General features: G+C 42.2%; 1 protein-coding gene across 2 annotated transcripts; it reads right to left on the bottom strand.

Moving 5' to 3' along the window:
* Positions 1 to 535: 535 nt before the first annotated feature.
* Positions 536 to 22,824, bottom strand: LOC124281823. 2 transcript variants are annotated; one of them, XM_046717817.1, is made up of 13 exons: positions 22,673 to 22,821; positions 20,723 to 20,944; positions 12,056 to 12,200; positions 11,126 to 11,176; positions 10,479 to 10,651; positions 9,514 to 9,625; positions 8,492 to 8,590; positions 6,430 to 6,523; positions 5,952 to 6,032; positions 4,446 to 4,540; positions 2,757 to 2,976; positions 1,732 to 1,871; positions 536 to 1,024 (listed from the first exon to the last, which is right to left on the bottom strand). In XM_046717817.1, exons 2-13 carry the CDS (start codon positions 20,934 to 20,936, stop codon positions 673 to 675), a joined length of 1,776 nt encoding a protein of 591 aa, XP_046573773.1. In that variant the 5' UTR covers positions 20,937 to 20,944; positions 22,673 to 22,821; the 3' UTR covers positions 536 to 672. The 2 variants fall into 2 exon arrangements, with proteins under 2 accessions (XP_046573773.1, XP_046573774.1); XM_046717818.1 differs by lacking the exon at positions 8,492 to 8,590 and having other exon boundaries at positions 22,673 to 22,824.
* Between the last annotated feature and the right edge of the window lie 262 nt (positions 22,825 to 23,086).

The following is a 23,086-nucleotide window of genomic DNA, read 5'->3' as shown; positions in this document are numbered from 1 at the left end:
CAGGTAGGTGGCCTTAATGTCTCAACCGACCATTTGATATGAGGACCCGGGTTTTTAAGAAAAAAATAACTTTGTTCCAGAAGACAAATCCAAAAATGTTGTCCTGAGGTTTTACCTGAAAATGCTTGATGTCCTGAATAAGTGCGTTTTGAACAAATATTTATCATTTGTTCGGCAGCTAGTTCACAAATAGCGGGTGTTGAAGCGGAGATTGGGAGTGTCTCTAACAAAGAGCTATTAACTATATATTGTGATTCACCAACAATACGCTCGGTTAACCTGTTATACGTGTCTCAAACGTATGATTGCTGACGTCTCGTGCAATACAGAGAGATCAAAAGCCAAGGTTTGTAAACCAGCTCGTTCAATCTAATACCAGACATGTGGAATTATTCAAAACGAAATATAAATTGAAATGCATAAACATGTCCCGAGGGGTGTCTTAGAAGTATGAACGTATGAATGAAATATCTCTTTTCAACTTTTTGTTTTGCTGTATGGCGGAAAGGCAAAAAAGGGCGGAAAGACAGAAAAGGACATTTATAAAAATGTGTATTTTATTCCACACTTTTGATCAGCGGATACATAAACCACGCAAGAAGAGTCGGACATGAAACCTTTGACATCATTCAACAAGTCTAATCGCAGCTGGAACACACACCATAGTCTAACCTAGAGACCGTTGGTTTCCCCAGTGATGTAATCTGTTGGCGGTTCTTTGGGAATATCTACAAAGTTGTACTTCGTTTTCTCCACAGGGTCACTGTCCCCAAGGGTATCTACCCGTCTCCTCCCGTAGACTGACCGACACAGTTCGGCCATTCCATACACAAAGACAATGAAGCCAAGGTAGGAGAACCATAGCGCCCAGATGACCATCTGGGCCACGCCCAGGAACACGCCGAGGGAGATGTTGATGAAGGCGAGGAGGAGCGCGCACCTGCCGCCGAAATGATGGATACATTCCCACACCCGTCGCCGCTGAGTCTTTGTGTCATCGTTGTCGGGGATTTTAAGGGGACGTCTGAAAAACAATATTTATTCGGTCTTTAATTAATAATCATTTGTTACCGAGAAAAGTGGTGAACTGAAGTGGGGCTGGTTGGTTTGGTTGTTGTTTCACGTCTCACTCAGCAATATACCAGCTATATGGCGGCGGTCTGTAAATAATTGAGTCTGGACCAGACAATCCAGTGATTAACAGCATGAGCATCATCTATCTACGCAATTGGGATATGATGACGTGTCAACCAAGTCAGCGAGCCTGACCACCCGATCCCGTTAGTCGCCTCTTTCGACAATCATGGATTACTGAAGACCAGTTCTTAACCTGGATCTTCACGGTTTGTGAACTGATGTAAGATTTTAGCTATATTACAGCTTTCAGGGCGGAGGACATGAAGATTAGGCTTCCAACATTCAATATTATGTTTAAGATGCCATGAGCTTTTCTTACCAGCTTAATTTTGTTTCATAAATAAACATTTTATTTCCTTTCCTTTGTTTTTGCCACTTCCGATTAGCACACAAATACTTACTAGTGTCAATACAATATCTGAAAGAGACTTGTGGGAATTTCACCGTTACAAATAAACAGGAAACCGTGTGTTGCACCATGAAATATTTTTTAAAAACCCCGTTGTAGCAGAATTTATTTGCAAACATAAAATCTCTTTCATACCGGATAGATTTTTGCATAATTTCATGAAATTACTGCCCTTGGCTACGCACATGAGAGCATTGAGAGGTTGCAGAGCTGCCAGGGTGGTAGCGACGAGGCCAATGATCGCATGGGTAAACTTGAAGTGGTCGAACTGTACGGAAAGAATGCTGAACACCAGTCCCGCGACCACACAGCACAAGCCAAATACCTGAAACGTAAAATGAGCGAGTGAGTTTAGTTTCATGCCTCACTCAGCAATACTCCAGCTATATGGCGGCGGTCTGTAAATAAGCCAGTCTGTACCAGCTAATAACCAATTTTGTGGTTCTGATAACTATAACATTATGACATCCGCCGACTGGTAAAACACCCCGACCCCCTCCTCGCTGACTGTATCAGACGTTGAATTTGACGTTAGGGTATTGCGTTCCATTCTTATTGGGGTTGTTTCAATACTTCAAGATTTTGTACTGGGGGATCTCTCTGTGTATTCTGTGGATCTTACTGTCTCTCACAAGCTCTATGGTGGGGTCAAGGTAGAATTGCTACTGCCTATTGACGCAAGGAATTACCAGCCACACGTGCACGTGTTCAGAGTATGGACGTCTGACAGGTCGTTTCTCTCGACTGCTGACGCATGTGTTTGATCTCACACAAGCAACAGTGGAACAGTTTTGGATGATAAAAACACATTATATTTATTACCCAAATCCACAGGATATACAGACCTACGTAACTTTCTTGTAATATATAACGATATATACGGTTATACAACATTTCAGGAAAGTAAAAAGGTCGTCAAAAGTGACTGAAGCGGGCGTAAAAGTTCTTTAAACCCAAAGACTGTCGATTCTGGGAGATTTAGTAAGATAACCTGTGTCAGTCCATGGAAACATGATCCTTTGATCTTGGGTTCGAATCATACCAGACTGATTATTGATTGTCAACAAAAAACATTTCGCGGTAACTCAAATACATCAATGCAGACTGATAGTTTTCCTTCGGAAGTGTAACAAATATTCCTGTATGTATAATGATGTATTGATATTTTGATATTTCACTTCCATTACCAACTTCTGTGATAAACGCTAACCTGAAAGAATACGTGCACGTAAAACCAGAGCCCGCTCTTGAACTTCATATATCGTGCAACAAACGCTCCCCACTGTAGGAACACACCCCAGCCAATCACCATCAAGACCCCATGGATGGTTATCAAATTGACGAAGTTTATCGAACAGGCCACTTCCTCGGAGTGGTCAGCATCTCGCGCGTTTCCGCGAAGAAACCAGAGGTCGCTGAGAAGAGCGTTCCTGGAAGCAAACAAAAAGGTACATTCACAAAATGGTTAGGTAAAATATACAGATAACGTTACCATCTATCAGTACTGTTCATTTTCTTATTTCCATGACAACGCTTACATCCTGTGGAAATGGCATTTAATAAACGCAACGGTAAATATAAGCTTAACGGTATTTTGTTCGGCCTTGAAATCTAAATGTGAGTATTGCAGTCCAATGCTTGATACAAATTATTAATTGTTATTCAACTGAAGTCAAGGCGTCACGGTCGGTGTAGTGAGCTCACATTGTTGGCCTGTTATTATATACTACTCACACTTTGCTAAGGATCACAAAAATTCACGACTTTATTTAAACGTAGATTTACGATTTGAAACTGTATCCATTTAACTGGATAAATAATAATATGGTAACACCTCTCGGCAAACAGCCACTATAATCTAACCTTATGCACTTGATACATGAGTAACCATAAAAATGGTTTTCATGGCACCAATCAACCATTTTGCAAATCATGGAAGGAGTCATTGACAAGTACACAACACCTGTCAATAGCAGGTATGGGATCCACAAGATGCAATGACATACTGAAACCTAGGATCCATGCTTACACTAAGAGAAGAAGAGAGATCCCTGAACCTGGGGAAATCTTGACTCACTTCAAGGCTTCAGATGGGAAAACAATGATGCTCAGGGACTGAGAGACAGGCTACCAGTTGAGCAAGGGTCAAAAGGTGTCTCTGGGCAATATGATATGTAGTTATTCAGGTTACCCAGTCTCATTAAACCAGATCCTATTCTCCGATGCGATACCTTGCGTTAAGATCTGGACAACACCTCAAAAGGAGGTCACGTCACGTCACTGACCCTTTCATCCTGCTGTCAGTAAGTTTATGTCTTCACCATGTACATGCTCTTTCTCTCAACGGTAAAATACATATGTATGACTAGATAACCTTAATCATACTGGAACTTAAAATGCCATTCCACATATAATGTCTATTATGTTATAAGTTCTACTCATTACTATGTCAAGTATATCTGTGTATGGCACTGGGCATCTGGCCATTAAACCCATGAAATCAGAGCGAACCTTAACAACCACATCTAAAACTTCAACAACGTTTCGTTTCGTTTCGTTTCTGCACCATCTTGATTTCAAAATTTTAATAGATTTCACTGTGCTGAAACACACACGATAGGATGCCATAAACATAAACAACACAAACATATAAGCGCAGCTTTAGCGTACTGAGCATATGGAACACTTCGATATTCGTCGTAGAAATGGAAACCGAAATCAGATGAGCTTGTTGGGATGCTTCGCTAACGCGTGAAGACAATCTTAAAGCCTCAACCACGCACATAATGAAATTCATCTGCACTGACCTCAAACATTGGTACCGTCATGTCTTAGCGCTGAATTGTATGGTATCGGAGTGGAAGATCTGATTTCAGTTGTCGGTATATGATACACTTACATGTTTATGTCCACTCCCCCGAACATAAAGATCCCAGATCTGCCTGTCACCATCCCAGTTGAAGCTCTTCTGCCTGGTGTAGAGATGACCTCGTCCTGAGTGAGAGTCAGCCATGACAAGAATGAGTGAGTTGGGTTTTAGCAATATTCCTGCAATATCACGGCTGGGAACACCAGAAATGGGCTTCACACATTGTACCCGTGTAGGGAATCGAACCCGGGCCTTCGGTGTGACGAGCGAACGCTTTAACCATTCGGCTACCCCACCGCACCCCATGAAAAGCCACACAGTATATGACACAAGTGGATCAAAGTGGACAGTTTATGACAAGACAGTATATACAGTAAATATTACACTTATGTTTACAGGAATAGTCTACATATTTCACACTTCTACTTAAGTTTGCATTATTATGAACAAGCACATTAAGCATTCACATCTTTCCGAAATTGAAACTCAAATGTTAACTTCTATACTATTAGTGAACAAACATCCTGGATTTGTTTTAAGTATTGTCTGGTTCAGACTCCATTTACAAAGCGCCGTCAATTAGCTGGAATATTGCTGAATGCGGCATTAAACAATGGACATTACATACATACACAATATTAAGGTGGCAGTATTCGATAAAGCCAAGTGTGTATAAAATACTTATCAAATACTCAACATTTTACATGATTACTGTGAATCAAATAGCTATGGTTATAAAGTCATTTCACTGCTTGTTTCGAAGCCCAATTAACAGGTAACTTTTTTGAGTGTCATTTTAGAAGTTAAGAAGTACAATATAGACAAACTTTATGGATTACAACCTCTTTATTTTGTGAGAGCGACGATATGATAGTTTAGACAACGGTACAAGAATATGTATCGAAACGTCGCTCTCACGAAATGAAGTTGTAATCAATAAAGTTTACACCAATTACCAGGTTAGACGGAGGTCGCGCCACACTGGATGAGTATACCATTGGGACAGTACGGAGAAACTTGTACACGTGATCTTTTAAATGTTTTCCTAAGGGTCCGGTCATCTATTATTGATGGTGGGTGAGTGAGTGAGTTTAGTTTTACGCCGCACTCAGCAATATTCCAGCTATATGGTGGCGGTCTGTAAATAATCGAGTCTGGACCAGACAACCCAGGGATCAACAGCATGAACATAGATCTACGCAATTGGAATACGATGACATGTGTCAACCCAGTCAGCGATCCTGACCACCCGATCCCGTTAATCGCCTCTTACGACAAGCATGGGTTACTGAAGATCAATTCTAACCCGGATCTTCACGGGTTGGCGGGGTCAGGGGAGGGTCACCGGTACATACGATAGTTTAGCCAGATATTCGGGAAGAGGCATTAGAAATTGACTATTTGTCGTAAATGTACAGTGGTTTTTCATCTTTTTATGAGTAAGTAATGTAATAAATGTACAAAGATATGGCGAGGTTCGATTTCTAAGATTCGAGTTCACATTGTCGCGTTATGAACTTCAGCCATGTTACTTACTACAGCAGTTGTCTTCCTCTGAGACCATTTACCCGTCTCGGGCGACAGAACAGCCACGACATCTTTACCGCTTGGGTTTGTCTGTTGAAATATTTCAAGTTTAATCATGAATTGAAATACAATCCTTTCGATACATGCAGGTAGTGCAAATATTGTCGTCTATGCCAACACTATAACATCAGGATCACTCATACATACAGTAGAAAGTCTTCAGAGTGAGTGAGTTAGTGAGTGAGTAGGGTTTTACGCCGCTTTTAGCAATATTCCAGCAATATCACGGCGGGGGACACCAGAAATGGGCTTCACACATTGTACCCATGTGGGGAATCGAACCCGGGTCTTCGGCGTGACGAGGGAACGCTGTAACCACTGAGCTACCTCACATCCCCAGAAAGTCTTCAGACTATGTGATAGAGAAATTATTTCAATCCTGAATTTGAAAAAAAGACGCTTGAATGTTTGACAAAGACGCACGTACAATGAGAACCTGTTCTCCCTCTTCAAAACCGCCGTACAGGACAACCCTCCGTCTCCCATAGGTGGAGGGAAGCTCAGCCATGCTGGCGTAGGTCCTGCAGCAATTAGTCAATGATGTCAAGGAGTTTACAAAAGGAAAATACGAAAAGAAACCCAAGCAATACCGTTGGCATGTATACTGAAAGGCAAAGGAAACGTCGTATGTTGATGGGGTAGTAACTGGTTGAATGGATCACTCTATGGTTATAGGAAAATGAAAAGATAACAGAAGTTATTTTTGACAAACATTTGTTTATTAAGGCCTTTGGTGTTGTTTGTCACATCCTATTCACCGATGACGTCACTGGAAGGAACCAAAATCAATATCGGGTGTGACCACCGTTTGTATTCACAACTGCAGCACACCTCCTGACCATAGAGTGCACGAGGCGATTCACATAGGCCATAGGAATCCGAGCCCACACCCTCAGGAACGCTGTGCGTAGTTGGTCCGCAGTTGTTGGCCTTGGTCTAATGTCATTGAGGCATCTTTGGATCTCATCCCACAAATGCTCTATTGGGTTGAGGTCTGGGCTCAGGGCTGGCCAAGGCATGGTTTCCACATTATGCTGCTGCAGAAATGCTCTAGTGAGTCTGGCGGTATGTGCACGCGCATTGTCCTGCTGGAAAACATGACGCCGATGACGTACAAAAAAAACGGCACAACATGGGGTCGTAGGACTTGGTCGATGTACCGTGCAGCTGTCACACCATTCCCTCTTCCTGGACCGAGATTCTGGTGGATAACCGGACCGATTTTCTGGTTAAGTCCGATTCCATCCCAAACCATAATGCTCTGGCCACCCCAAGCGTTTCTCTCCATCACACACTCATCATTGAAGCGTTCACCTCTGCGACGCCAGACCCTAGTCCTCCCATCAGCCGTTAGCACTGGACCCAGGGTAGGACGTCTACAGCACAGGTTGCGGGCTTGAAGGCGTCGCCGAACGGTGCGGTCACTGATTGCTCTTTGGTGGGTGCCAATGGTGTTTCGAGCTGTCTCTGTTGCCATGTTGAACCGGTCTTGCAAGTGGTGACGGACGATCTGTCTGTCCTGGCGACGGGTGGTTACCAGGGGACGACCACTACGTGGACGGTCATCTGTGCTGTTGGTGGTGTTGAACCGTTGACGGAGACGTTCAATTGTTCTTACAGAACAATTGAAGTCATTGGCGATGACAGTAGCACGTTGACCTGCGTGGAGACGTCCGATGACCTGTTGTCGTTGATCCCTTGTTAACCTCGGCATAGCTGCTGTAGTCAGGAAACGACTAAAGGATCGGTAGTCAAGCTGGGAATTAATACCCTGTATGCGCACGAGATGCACGTGCAGTGTGCTTTCAATGTTGCGTTTGGTTGAGCTGTTCCTTGTCCAAAAACAGTGAAACTTTTTTGAAACCATCCAAAAAGTTGGTGTGTTGTACAAACTTATCATCTAGTGTTCGAATCATGTTTTTTAAATGTTGTTTTCAGTCATCAAGTGACAACTAGTTAATCAAAATACATCATTGATACCAAATCAATAATCTGAAAAATACGACGTTTCTTTTTTCCTTTCAGTATATTTAGAAACATTTATTTGGTGGATTTAACTTGTGCAAGTAAACGTCTGTGAGTGAGTCGGGTTAACGGCGCTCAGAACAGTATTCCAGTTACACCACTGTCAGCCTAATGCCTCAAATGTTTACCCACTTTAGTGACACAGGGGCCAAACCGGGTCAAAACGCACTCGATATTCCAGCTATATGACAGCGGTTTGTAAGTGGTCGAGTAAACTCTCTGATCAAGGGCAAGAGCATCGTATTACACAATTGGGATACGATGACATGTTTCAACAAGTCAGCCAGCCTGATCACCCGATCCTGTCGACTCTTACAAGCAAGGGATGGTGTGGATTGGGACCCAAGATCAAAACTCCTGGCCTGCCAAAAAGAACCCATCACTTCCCAGCGCAGTACGTGCCTAAGACGACCGAGCCACCTGTGCCCCTACATTCAACAACCGGAAGTGAGCATGGTATTTACCTTGGGGTTGCGCAGTTGTCGAGTTTCCGCCATGTTTTCAGCCTGTTGTCAAAGAGCCAGGAATCCCCACTTGGACAAGGCCCTCCACTTCCGCCACCACTGTTAACATATGGAACAGAACAAACAAGTGTATACATACATGTATACACATGCATCACAGCCACTGTTCCTGGTTGCAGACAGTTGCACTCATGTATACTTGCACTTGTTCACCAAAGTGTAACAATCTTAAATGCGGTACAAGTAGATGTTACAAGGACAAGGTTCCCTGGTGTCACTACATGAGATCATTTCTTCTTTTGTCTTTTCAGTCTTCTTAGTGTGTTTGTTGAGCCGCCTATTCAAGATGTGCTATAGCTGTCTGTAAACTGATCACACTCAGTGGTTGACATCCTCCTCCACACCGTCTGGGTACGTTGATCATCCAGGCAGCCTGACAATCTGATTCATGAGTTTGCCACCTTGACAACTGCAGTAGCTCATGACAATGAGTGGGTGAGTGAGTATGGTTTTACTCCGCATTTTGCCAAATTCCACCAATATCACGGCAGGGTACACCAGAAATGGGCTTGACACATTATACCCATATGGGGAATCAAACCCGTGTCATTGGATTTACGAGCGAACGCTTTAACAACGTTGCTACCCCACCGCCAGGGGTGGAAATAACTTTAAAATTGATAGTGTACTCCGGTACAGTGGCACATGTAATGTCACTTGCCCTGATAATTTTTCCAATATACGGACCGTTTTCCTGCTGATTTTTTAAATAAACAACTTAATTAACATTGGAAAGTCAACTGGACATCGGTACAGTGTGATATACGAATTTGCTTGCCCGACAGAAAAAAACACTGGACTCGGAAGTCGGGCAATGGGTTATTTCCACCCCTGGGACCGCCCTCAGTATATGATGTCAAGGTATTATTTATTAGTGATAAAGTTTCGAGTCTTCGACAATTGCTGATTTACTACAGACAGTAGAGGAACTATTATCAATTGAATGCAACAAGAAAACTGACCTGAGACAGCCCCCAAATATGACCAGTTCGTCGTTGCTGATGGTGGTGCTGGCATGGAGACATCGAGCGTGGGGGTAACGGGGGTCGTAGGGGTGACACGAGGCACAGTGCTCTGTGGAAAATCAGCGCCAAACTCTTTGATCTGATGTAGAGGGCAAAGGTATTTCGCACCAGTTACAAACACTGTATAGAGTGAGTGATTATGGTTTTACGCCACTTTTTTTGGACAATATTTCTGTGGAGAACGGAAATTTGACCCGTGACGAGTTCAACGCGAGTTCAAGGTGAGTCAACTGTGAAATGTCGACAAATGTTAACTGTGTATTTTTCGCAAAGTATCATTCTTGTCAACGTTCTGAAATAGGTGTCGCCTATCAATTTTATCGATAAAAAAGGGCTTAATACAGAAATATGCCTCAGACCAAATGTTGGCAAAGAGTGTGTGAGTGAGTTTAGTTTTGCGCCGCACTCGAAAATATTCCAACTACATGGTGGCGGTCTGTAAATAATCGAGTCTGGACCAGACAACCTAGTCTGTCTCACAGTCCCTGAACCACATTATTTTCCCTACTGCCAAGCCCTCTCTGCAGTGCTAAAGCCCTAAATAAAGCAAGTCTAGATTTCCTCAGGTTCAGGTTCTGAATCTCTGGTCTCCCTGGGGCTCCTTTTCAATTTATATGGGCTTGTTTGTTACTATCAAAATTATATATATTCAGAGACTAAAGCATTAGTCTACAGACAACCCAGTGATCATCAGCATGAGCATCGATCTACGTAATTGGGATACGGTGACATGTGTCAACCAAGTCAGCAAGCCTGACCACCCGATCCTGTTAGTCGCCTCTACGACAAGCATGGTTTGCTGAAGAACAACTCCAATCCAACTACCCAATAAGCCTGGGTAGGATCAACACCTGGGAAGAGAAAACATATTTCAACGCTGTTAGATGTCACGCTACACTCACCCCTCTGCCAACCGAGAGCGTTGACGTCATAGGTAAAAGTATCGAAGTATCGAACGTTGGAAAACCCCTGAGACACATACATCCTGCCTCCCCCGGGGAATATCCCACCCCCGGAGCCGTATCGTGCCTCCGGTCGGAATGACGTCTTCGACAACGTTGCCCAGTCGTGGCCGCTGTGCACAAGAAAGGAATGTTAAAAAGGAGCGTTTGTTTCTAAATTCAGAAGCCCCACAGAGTGACAGACTCTCCAAGTACTGATCAAAGGAAAACAAAAACTGACATCTTGTCTGAGTCTTACAGTAACGATGGACACATTTTGTATATTAGTATGAAATAGTGAGAATTCCAGCAATATCTGGAACCACAATAAAGATCTCGAGGCAAGATTGTCCACGAGCGGAAACTAAGCCAGTAGATGCGTGTGAAGACTCGAACCCAAGCCTTCGGTTTGCTGAGCGAACACTTCAACCAATTCACTACCACCTTTTAAACCTATATATGGTGACGTTATACATTTGCTTGTTATGCACAAATCATTTGTTTCATGACGTCACTTGGTAAAAGTTGGAGTCTATGATCTTGATCTTTACATATCAAAACGTAACAAACTGAAGTTGAAAAATATTCAGCTCGTATTTGTTTTTTACCTTATGTAGGGCGGACGTTTCTGAGCTGGAAGCTCCTCCCATTCTTCACGTCTGTCAACAGAGTAGATGGGGATATAGTGATGTGACTTAGCTGCGTTATGTCAGAGGTAAGGACAACGTGAATCTGAGGCCGGGACCGACGAAGAGCGGATCCTGGTTCAAGTATGGCTGATAACAAAGGGACACGACAAGACATATGTTCAGGAGACTAACGGGGCCATTCTGATGGATAATAAATAACATTGTATAAAACCGCTGTGATGACTACCCAATGACTTTGTGAGAAATTTAGATCAAACGCCATATTCAACAATACTCCAGTTATGTTGCGCCATGTTAGCTTAATGAGGAATTAAAGCCTACAGTGGCGCCCGTTGGATTGAGCATTATAACCGTTAACGGCATTGCTGAAACACCTACACGATTGAGAAGCCAAGAATCATAGTGAGTGAGCGAGTTTAGTTTTACGCCGCTTTCAGCAACACCAGAAATGGCTTCACACATTGCACTCATGTGGGGAATCGAACCCGGGCCTTCGGTTTGACGAACGAACGCTTTAACCACGAGGCTACCCCACCGCCCCCATGGTGAGTGAATATGTGTCCCGCAGCTGTAAGCAATATTCCAGCAAGATCACGGGGTGAGGACTTGAGAAATGGGCTTCACACATGTATCCATGTTGGGAATCGAATCCGGGCTTTCGCCGAGAAGAGTGAACGCTTTAACCTTTAACCCCAGGCTACCTTTCCGCCCCTAGGGATAATAACCAGTAGGATGTTGGAAAACGATTCAGTTGCGATCATGGTTTGTTTCCAAAATGTTTTTCATTTCAAATAATGAAATATTCACTAAATATTTAACTTCACAGGGGGCAACCAACAAATATAGTTAGAGAGACTCGTGCAATGACAGTGTAGTTCATTAACTTACATCATGTGGAAACGCCAGATGTCGTTATAAAACGTGTTGTTTCTGCCTTCCCCCGTCGTCACGTAGAAGTAGTCTCCGCTGACGCCACCCACGACTGTGTAACGCTGAGCTGGGCGAACACTTGCAACAACCTCACGCCATTTCCCTGACAACACATCATGAATCGTCGCAGAGACAAGCATGGTAAAGATAGTGTGAGTGTGGTTTTACGCCGCTCTCAGCACTATCTCGGCGGGGAGACACTAGAAAAGGGCTTCACACATTGTACCCATGAGGGGGATCGAACCCGTAAGAATCAAACGTTTTCCCCACTAGGCTACCCCAAATCCCCCAAAGGACAGTATTTGAACAGTCAGCTTTATGTGGTACTTAAGCCCGAAGTGGTGCTGGTTGCCGTTGTACATAACAATCTTTACAAAGGTTGAACTAAGTGACTAAGGTTAACCTTGAGGTAACCTTAACAGAACGTTATGCCCGTTGTACAAAGCTACCTTTGGTCATCCTTAACTCTAGAAAGATACTTAGCCCCAACCTTAACTAAGGTCGAGACTCGAGCATGTCCGTAGTTGTGAGTTATCTCCCCGCCCGAATCAAAAACAATTGATTGTTTGATCGTATCTTAATGTTGACAAATACGTGCACCTGTTTAGGCATCAAATTAACGTAAATGAAAAAGAATAATTCAAAACACACGAAAATATGATTTACGATACGACTTGCCTACCTGCGCCTCCCTGGTGCTCAATGCCATATCCATTTGCAATATTTTTTCAAAACACGATAAACAGTGGACAAAGGGATGCCTGTTCTACTTGAAATCACTTTAGCTGATCTGATGTCCTTGTTATAATACTCTAAAATCAACTTCCTCTTCTCTAAATCATCCATACTGAGGATCACTGAAACTGTCGTCTGCTAGCAAGTAAACAAAGGGGGATAACTCTTCACAACTAATGAAACAGGATTAACGGAGTTGTCTCTCTTGAATGAAACTAAACACTTGATAGCTGGTCAAGGTTGTTTATACTAGAAATCCAATTAAACATATTCCTAAAATCCTCAATAGTTTCTGGTCATACTATAAGTCTATGGAAATGACATCAAGTGTCCGAATACTTTTTGTACGACTCTGTATGCATCAGAGTATCACTGTGAAATAACACTTGACCTAAATATTTGATTTCTCCCTGGGAACAAACCAAGTAACTTTGTCTGTATAGATTTTTGGACAACCTGTGTTCGAACAAAAGTCCTACACAACCTTACCTATGATCCAAGACAGTATCTACGTTTCCTTCGACTACTTGGCGACTAAGTCGCCCTAAACCCAGGCCCATATTGTCCGAATTACCCCTGCTTGATATGTACTAAAGCTGTGAAATGGGGACAAAGGGGTCGTGCATGTGATAACTGACAAGTGGTTCTATGTATCCTGCATGTCGATGTCATCTGGGCAATACAGCCTGCCAGCAAACAAATCAACAGTTTGGTTCTGCACTAATTATGTTGTTCCCAACCATTCCATCTTATTTACCTTATTTATCACCCACTACACATGACTTATCCATTGGTGACCCCCTTGAAACATCCTCCCCAACTACTAGCTGTACGAGAAGCGATAAAATGCCACCGAGACATTACCATCATCACAACCTAAGATCTCCAGTCATGAACTTCCAGAGCATTAAGAATAAAGCGCTGGAGGTATAAACACTTACTTAACTGTAATCCAGACATTGGTACAGAAACATGGCTACACAATGGCGTCCAATCATCGGAGGTCATCCCCAAGGATTATACCACCTGTAGGAATGACTTTTGTACAGACCTCCAATTATGTCAGACTATCAGCACGCCTTAACCACAGCAAAGGAAATCAGTGACTTGGAACAAATCACCCCCATAGTATTTTCTGGATAGGGGGTGACTGGAACCTTCCTGATATCGACTGACCCTTGCTCACAGTGACAGGGAATCAGTATCCCAAGGACATGAGTGAGTGAGTGAGTTTATTTTTACGCCGCTTTTAGCAATATTCCAGCAATATCACGGCGGAGGACACCAGAAATGGGCTTCACACATTGTACCCATGTGGGGAATCGAACCCGGGTTAATCAGTTTATAACAAGAATGGAAGAAACCGGTTGAAGAGGTATAGTTTTAAGAGCTGACTCTCCGGATATTGTTGGCCTCATGTATGCAGATGACGTTTCAGCTGTTTCAGATTCTGCCAATCAGTTACAGAAAAACAATACATATAGTTGAAGAATTATGTGATGCCACAGGAATGAAGTTAAACCTCAACAAGACTAAAATCATTGTTTTCAGGAAAGGAGGCCCTCTCAGAAACAATGAAAAGTGGTATTTCAAAGGTCAACAAATCAAAACTGTAAATGTTATAAATATCTTGGAACATTCTTCACCCAAAATTATCATGGACAATTATCATGCCAAGCAGCACAAGCCACCAATGCTCTATTTTCACTCCACAGATTTCAGCAAACTTTAATTGGTTTAAAGGAAATGTTTAGAATATTTGATAGTATGATAACTCCTATATTATGCAATGGTGCAGAAATATAGGGAACTAATTATTGCAAATAAATTGAACAGTTTCAACTCAAATTCTGCAGAAAACATCTGAGGCTTAACTAGAACACAAATAACACCATGGTTCTGGGTAAGATGCAGAACCCCACTGCAGTATTACTACCTGTGTAGAGCAGTCAGCTACTGGTGCAGGCTTATTCATATAGAGAGTAACAGACACCCACAGCAAGTATATTTCATGCTCAAGTCATTGGATGATGGTGTGAAGATGACATCAGGGCTCTACTCTTTCAATATGGATTCGGCTTTGTGTGGATAAACCAAGAGATTGGGGCTACAAAAACATTTAACAAAGATTACAAGACTGTGACTCAGAACTGGCTATCTCTTTCAGAATCTTCCAAATGCAACTACGGAGTATTACTCTCAATACAAGAATACAAGTCACTACTAAATGTTTAAAAATATCTGCTTTACCTGAAATACCATTATACTATAAAATAGCCATTGCAAGATTTAAAATGCAACAGCTTCAGACTAGCCAAAGAAAGTTGACGACACTCCAATACCCCACGTGAAGAAAGACTGCACCGATTGTTACTCTAATAATATATCTCTCACTGAGGATAAATAAATATCTTAAAAATTGAATAAATTCTGTCTGTCTATACCTAGACCAAATATCCACTTGTGGACTTGGGCAGATGACATCCTCGCCAACACGTGGTGAGAATATTCTTGAGGTCTTCTTTACTAGTAACCCATAAGTTGTAACAAAATGACGGACTGTCCCCGGTGTAGGGGATTCCATTGTTGACTCCAACGTCCTAGCGGAACGACTCAAGCCTACACGCCGTACCATCTACTTATAGAAAAACGCCAACATTGCACGACTTCATGACGACATCACAGCCTACGGTACGAGATTCTTGGTCACCTCTTTCTCTGATTCAGTGCCATGTGGGAAGATTTCCGTACCAGCCTCCTGAAGATACAGTCAGATAAGGTTCCCCACAAGTTGACACGTTCCAGGCGTAGCCGCCCCGAAAGACGCCAGAGGACTGTTGACAAGTGATGCTGCTGGTAAAGCCGAGATTCTCAACTCTCAATTCAGCTCTGTATACACCAGAGAAGATCTTACATGTCTACCTGGTTACCTCACGAATCACACCCAGAGATGCCCGGAATTGTTATCTGTCCTTAAGGTGTCCTAAAACTGCTCAGAGGATTAAACACTTACATGACTTCTGATCCCGATTCAGTTTCGCCAAGGCTACTGAAAGAAGTAGCTGTAATCATTGCCACCGCGTTAGCACGCATCTATCAACTTTCTTTGGATTCATGCTCGGTCCTGTCGGACTGGAAGTCAGCAAATATTGCACCAGTCTTCAAGAAGAGGGATAAACCAGCAGCTGTTAACTACAGACCAGTATCACTTACTGCTATATGTCCCAAGTTTGCAGAGCACATTCTCTACAGACCACTTAGACAATCATCACATCTTATCTGACACACAGCATGGTTTCAGGAACCGCCGTTCTTGCGAAACCCAGTTAGTCCAGACCATTCATCAGTTCGTTCAGAGCCTCGACCAGGGGAAGCAGTTAGACATGGTACTGCTAGATTTCTCAAAAGCCTTCGATAAAGTCCCGCACCAACATCTCCTACTCAAGCTACCCCATTACGGTATCCGTGGCAAACATATTGCGATGAAGACTTCTTGAAGAACAGGAAACAAACATAAATTCTTTGAGAGGCATTTTAGAAGTTGTATAGGTGAAGGAAAACCAAGTTCTGTAGATAGTCAACTTTTTTAGTGCAATGAGTGCGACGTTTCGGTGTAGGTAACAACGTTACTTGATAACGGTGTTAGTACCTACACCGAAACGTCGCACTCATTGCACTAAAAAAGTTGACTATCCATAGAACTTGGTTTTCCTTCATGAAACAAACAGTTGTTCTTGATGGGAAAACATCCTCTGAAGCCGACTAGTACCTGGTGCACCACATGGCACGGTTATTGGTCCACTTCTTTTTCTTATTTATATCAACGATCTACCAAATGATGTTGGCTCTGAGGTACGGCTCTTTGCGGTTGACTGCATCATTTTCAGACGTGCACAATACACCAGACAGTCTCAAACTGAAGGACTTGGATAACCTACAGAAATGGGAAAGTACACGGCAAATGTACTTTAATCCATCAAAATGTATAACTGTGCACATTTCCAAGAAGGCGAAAACGCTCCGCCACTCCTACAATCTTCACGGTTTGGACCTAGATACCGCCGACACCGCCAAGCACCTGGGATCAAAATCTTTATGGAAAAATTATGGAAAAACTTCTATATTACGAGAGTGCAATGTTTCGAAACAGATTCTTGTACCGTTGTAAAGCAGGAATGTAACATGCAGTGGTGGCAAAGTATATATACTGACTGTATCAAGAACACAAGATAATTAACACAATTGGCTGGGCATTGAGGTCATAAAGCCAGTGGGTTGACAATGGTGGCGAAGCCATGGATGTACAAATGAAAGGGGTGGTTTAACAAGATGGTTATAAGTTGATTTGGCATGGTGGAGGAGTGCATCATAAGCGGATGCAATGAAATATCCTTCATCTCGATTGACGGTGGGCTTTTGGCGTTTGATATGAATGGTTTCAGTGAGTTTGCGTTTGGTGAAGTCCTTTTGGTTGTTGGCAAGAATGGTGATGTCAGTCCAGTTTTTATGGTGCTTAGGGTTAGATTGGTTGTGATCAGAGATGGCTGATTTACTGTCGGACGTGGTGACGGAGGTCTGGTGTTCTTTCACTCGGGTGTTGGTGGGTCGGGATGTTTTTATTTGGTAAATCACACATTTTTGTTGTCGATAGTTGGGTTTTTTCCGTCAGTTTGCATTGAGAAGGTTGTTGAGACTGGAAAATGGAGAGAAGGTGGTATCGATGCCTGCTTGGTGTTTTATCAGTCTGTTGATTTGATATCCATATGTGGCTTCCCCACATCAACGTTTACCAAAAGGTGTGGTGGTGATGGAATTGGGTTTAACGTCGTGCTTGAGAATATTTCGCTCACATGACGACGTGCATGCGTGTGTATGTGTATGTGCGGCTGCTTGTACTAGCCCAGACTTAAGCTGGTTTTATAGTGCTAGCCCACTGAGATACCATGCCGCAGTGAAGCATGAATACCCAACTCAGACACATTATACTGACTCCAAGCCGACCAGTCCTTGTTGTACCCATTAATGCCGAGCGCCAGGCAGGGACCAACAAGTACCATATTTTAACGTCTTTTGGTATGACGCGGTCGGGGATCGAACCCGCGACCTTCCGCACTCTGGGCGGACGCTCTAACCACTACACCACGGAGGCGGTACCAAAAGGTGTAACCTCCCAAGGAAAAAATACTACCCTGTGTCCTCCTTTCCATATGGGTAATGATTAGACAGTAACTAACGAGTGACGGGGAATGACAGATTATCTTTCCCCTGGTAATATTAACTATGTAATTCTCTTGCCAAGGTTCGAGAAATATGCAATTAATATAACTCGGGAAAGATAATCTCTCATTCCCGTCACTCGTTAGTTGTTGTCTAAATCAACCTCAGGTACACGTTTGAAAACAAACTACAATCCTTCGAAGCACTGACACTTCGGCCACAACTTAGTTTTTAACTAAGACCACCATAGTTCAAGGTAGATTCGTGCAACTGGACGTCAACCTTAGCAAAAGACTCAGGCTAAAACTGAAGGAGATAAGGTAATCTTAGCGCAAGGTTGTTTTGTACAAGGCACCCAGAGGTGCATAGGTGAAACAATTGCAGACACATGGTGTATGGTGTTGACAATTGCAGACACATAATTGGGGCGAAGGGAGATTCGAACACAAATATTTCTGGCGTAATAATTACACAGCCTTAGACAGCCGGGCTACCAGTACACGTCCAGTCTAGATATCGTACGTCTTGTTACGCTGTTAATCGTAGGCAGATCTTAATATTGCATAAATATATGGCTTGTACTAGGATATGGCTGAACTAAATGTCGACTCTTCAACCTTCTACGGGTGGTGGTGGGGTAGCCTAGTGGTTAAAGCTTCCGTTCGTCACGCCGAAGACCCGGATTCAATTCCCCACATGGGTAGAATGTGTGGAGCCCATTTCTGGTCCCACCGTGATATTGCTGGAATATTGCTAAAAGCGGCGTAAAACTAAATTCACTCAACCTTGACTCAACGAGTTCGCCTATGTCCAAACAGCCGTTTACACCTTGCTTGCAGAAAATACAATACAGTATTGACAGTAGCGCCCAGATGAACACTACCATGCCAGCTGTTCATTTCCCGATGAAGGTCAGTATGTGGCGTGATTCCTTGTCAGTTAGAGCTGACAGTCTATCACGCATCATGGAATCTGCTCACCTGACGAACGTGAAATATACTATTCACACTTTGCTAAGGATCAAATCATTGATTCAACAGAAAACTATTATGTGGGGTCAAATTTGGTTTAAATATCTAAACCCATTGTAAGCATGGATCCAAGTTTTCAGTATGTCACTGCGTCTTGTGGATCCCATACTTGCTATATGGACAGGTGTTGTATACTTGTCAATGACCCGTGCCATGATTTGCAAAATGGTTGATTGGTGCCATGAAAACCATTGTATGGTTACTCATGTATCACATGCATACAGTTAGTTTAAAGTGGCTGTTTTCCTAAAGATGTGTTACCATATCGTTATTTATCCAGTTTCAAATGGATACAATTTCAAATTATAAATCTAAGTTTAAGTAAAGTTGTAAATTTTTGTGATCCTCATAGCAACGTGCAGTAGTATACGACTACAGTCCTTCAGTACAACACAGTATCGATGGAAAGTGTAATTATAATTACAAACGGGATGGGTATAATGAGTATAATGAATATGTGTTATGTGTAGAGCATTTGTCCGTTAAGACAAATACGAACCACGTAGTAACCAATCAACCGTCTCTAGATGTTAACATAATACGCTAACATACTGATGATATGTACAGTCTGTAAAACGACTATTCATTTCAAGCTTTTTGTACATGCCACTGGATAAAGTGTGTGAGTGAGTGAGTTTAGCAATATTACATATATATCAGAGCGGGGACACCAGAAATCAGCTTCACATTGTACCCAGGTGGGGAATCAAACCGGGTCTTCGGCGTGATAAATTGATTTCCCTTATGAAATCTGACTATCGTCCTTTGGTACAGAAACTGTCACGTTTAACAAAAACTGTATTATCCCTGTTTTAGTTATACATTTATGTAATATCCATATGCATATAATCCATTATGGCACTTTGTATTTATCAAAATGTATGTTCTCAATATCATTCTGCATGATTTATGAGAATAAGAAATGCTAAATCCTGTGACGGGGGAATGCTTTTATCACTACTTTAGGTTATCCTACCGCCCCTGAATAAAGGAACAGTATTAGTCGATAATACATGCTTACTGGGACAGAAAGAACTACACACGTCATGCTTCTAAATATTTATTACACCTGTGAAGATCCGGTTTAGGGTTGCTCTTCAGCAATCCATGCTTATGATAAGAGGCGACTAATATAAGGGGATCGGGTGGTCAGACTCGCCGACTTGATCAATGCATGTATCCCATGATGTCACAGGGTTTTACAGTCTTTTAAAAATGGGAGTCATGGTGACTCACAATATTTATTTTTGGGAGTCATTTTCAATATTTGGGAGTCATGAAAATTTAATATTTCTTTGTGTTAATCATTCTCAGTATGTAACACCACCAAATGAAACTACAGCATTGTTCAATTCAAACAGCCAGGATTACTGTCTCCTCTCTCTCTGGAACAATCTGACAGCTCTGTAAAAGTCAAACTATCATCGAACAATATAATTCTTTGCTTATCAAATTGATTTTATTGAACTGAATTGTGAGGGCCACCTATAAAAGCTTGACTCGTATGATAGTATTTTGAGAGGCGTTAACAAAATTGTTGCGTCAAATACGCAGGAATCACGCGTCATGTAAAACCCTGATGTCAATCACTGGATTGTCAGGTCCAGACTCGATTATTTACACGTAAAACAAGCAAAAATACCTTCTGTCACGTTGAATATCCATGTGTCGTCAAGTGGACCCGGTCGACCTCCGAAAATAATCACTTGATTTGTTGCTGTATGAAAACCAATTGCAACATCGCGACGGGGAGACGGTGAGGACGGAGTGGCGCCGCTGTGAATACGTTCCCATCGTAGTTGTGACACAACACTCGTCAGAAGGGACAAACAGAGAAGTGTATTGATCTTCCACATCGCAGTTGCTGAAAACAGCATCAAATAATTAAGAAACAATATCTCACTAATTAACATCTACAGTCTAATTAACGATGTTGTCTATAACGTTAAAAGGGTCACATGCAACGTAAAACACAACTTTGCAGATTCTGATACCTTTCGGTATGGACTTACCGAAACAAATCGTCAAAAATGCAAATTCAACTTATAAAGTTGAAAAATAACGCGATGAAAAAAAACGCGCGAAATCGGAGTTCAAACGTTTCACTAATTTTCCCCAGACTTTTCTGGGAAAAACGGGTTTCAACAGCTGGGCTGCGCTCATAGCACGTGCGCAGTGAAATAGGTTCGCGCAACTTGGAAGCGGGTTGTCCGGTGAATACTCGGCGAAGGCTTTGGTGTGAGCTATTTTTCTAATGTTTTGTTGATATCTCACAGGCGCGAGCTTTTTATATGTTATGACAGTAAATTAACTGTTTATATAATTTCATTTGTCAATTTCACCACACGTTTTTCTTACCGAGTCACTTTCTCAGTTCGATACTTAAAAGCAATGCCATTATTTAGCGTTGACAGAATTTCTAATTGTGATACAGATATGTCGTTGTCACAGACAAAACTCAATGTCTTGTTTTATTGACACCTGTGTGTCTGCCTGTCTGCTAATGACAATATTCAATACACAGCTGCTATCACTGACCACATGCAATTTGAACTTAACACCAATCAGGCTATACACCATAAACAAAATACATTGATTTATGGCCCGAGTTCGGTCTCTGTCACATTATGTAATTACACAGACAGGCAGGTGTGATACTTGAACACATGACATGTTATGATGTCTGTTGATTGCAAAATGTTATACACAAAAAATGAGCATGTATTTAAAAAACCCAACATCTCTATATATACACACACAATGAGCTGGCAAATGAACCAGCCGTTACACTTGAGTGCACACCCACCCGCTCTGACTGGGTTCGGTATCCCGGCTGCCTCGTTTCGAGGGAGGTAAACCCAAGTACAAAATATTGCACTTTTGATTTGCGATTATACGCTTTTGTTTATTTGTGTTTTTATAATCAGCAATGCGTATTATATGTCATGAAGAAGTGATAATTGTGTTTTAATTATGTTTGATTTTTTGGTTGCATGTGACCTGTTAAAACATTGGGTGCAGCGGACAGCGTTCTTGAAACTCAAATTTCACCCAACTAGTGTACAAAACTTCAATCACAAAGTGGCCAGACACAATTGTCACACAATATCAGGCTAGCTTCAAAGGTTGAAATGTTACTTTTGTCCTATGGTTTTGGATTTGTTTGGATCTCTTGGGGGAAAGATTTCCGCCCGTAACATTATATGCCTGAGAATATCCGCCTATGTTTTTTATAAACAGCCTATTCCTAACCCTAAAATCTAACCCCAAACCTTTCCCTAAACCCTCTGAAATAATCCTAATAAATAGAATACATTTCAAGTGGGGGTTACGGGCGGAACTCTTACCTGAGGGTTAAGGTAAGGGTTAGAGTTAGGGTTAAGGGGGGATACGGGCTTAAATCTGTCCATTTCAGTTTCATATTCAGTTTACCTGGGGAATATCTGCATTCAGTCAACGTCATTCACATCGAATTCTTTCTAGCGTTCATGCATTCATTGCACTCGAGAGATCAAGGTAATGCAATACACTGGAAATCGTTCCACATGAATACACATTATACCATTCTTTGACTTTATCTACTAGTATATACCTTGAACACAATTCCAAAGTATCCGGGACTTCAAAGAAATGACAGTGAGAGGTCCCGCTGTAGTCCGCTGTGCTTCATAGGAGATTTCAATTGTGAAAGATACACATGTCCTTAGATGCACGACTTCCACTCGCTGCACGTGCTTTCAATCACGTGACGGTTTGTTTTCAGAGGCAATCTCGTGCTGAAGCTGACCAGCGTCCCTGAGACGATGGATCAACTGTGTATGATCATATCATTCAAGAATACTTACTGATTTTCTCCTGAATGAAAAAATCCCGATTTGAATCGTTGATTTACTCTGAACAATATATGTATGTACATTGTTATCATTATGTAGCAACCATTTTTCAGTTGAGTTTTGATTGAGATCAGCATGTTGTAAATGTTAAGTAGCTAGTTATTTTTTCCAAC

The sequence above is a fragment of the Haliotis rubra genome, unplaced genomic scaffold, assembly GCF_003918875.1.
Source record: "Haliotis rubra isolate DU_JTF1 unplaced genomic scaffold, ASM391887v1 Scf29, whole genome shotgun sequence".
Classification (NCBI taxonomy): domain Eukaryota; kingdom Metazoa; phylum Mollusca; class Gastropoda; order Lepetellida; family Haliotidae; genus Haliotis; species Haliotis rubra.
The sequence above is the reverse complement of the archived record's forward strand: the minus strand, read 5'-3'. Positions and strand labels throughout refer to the sequence as shown.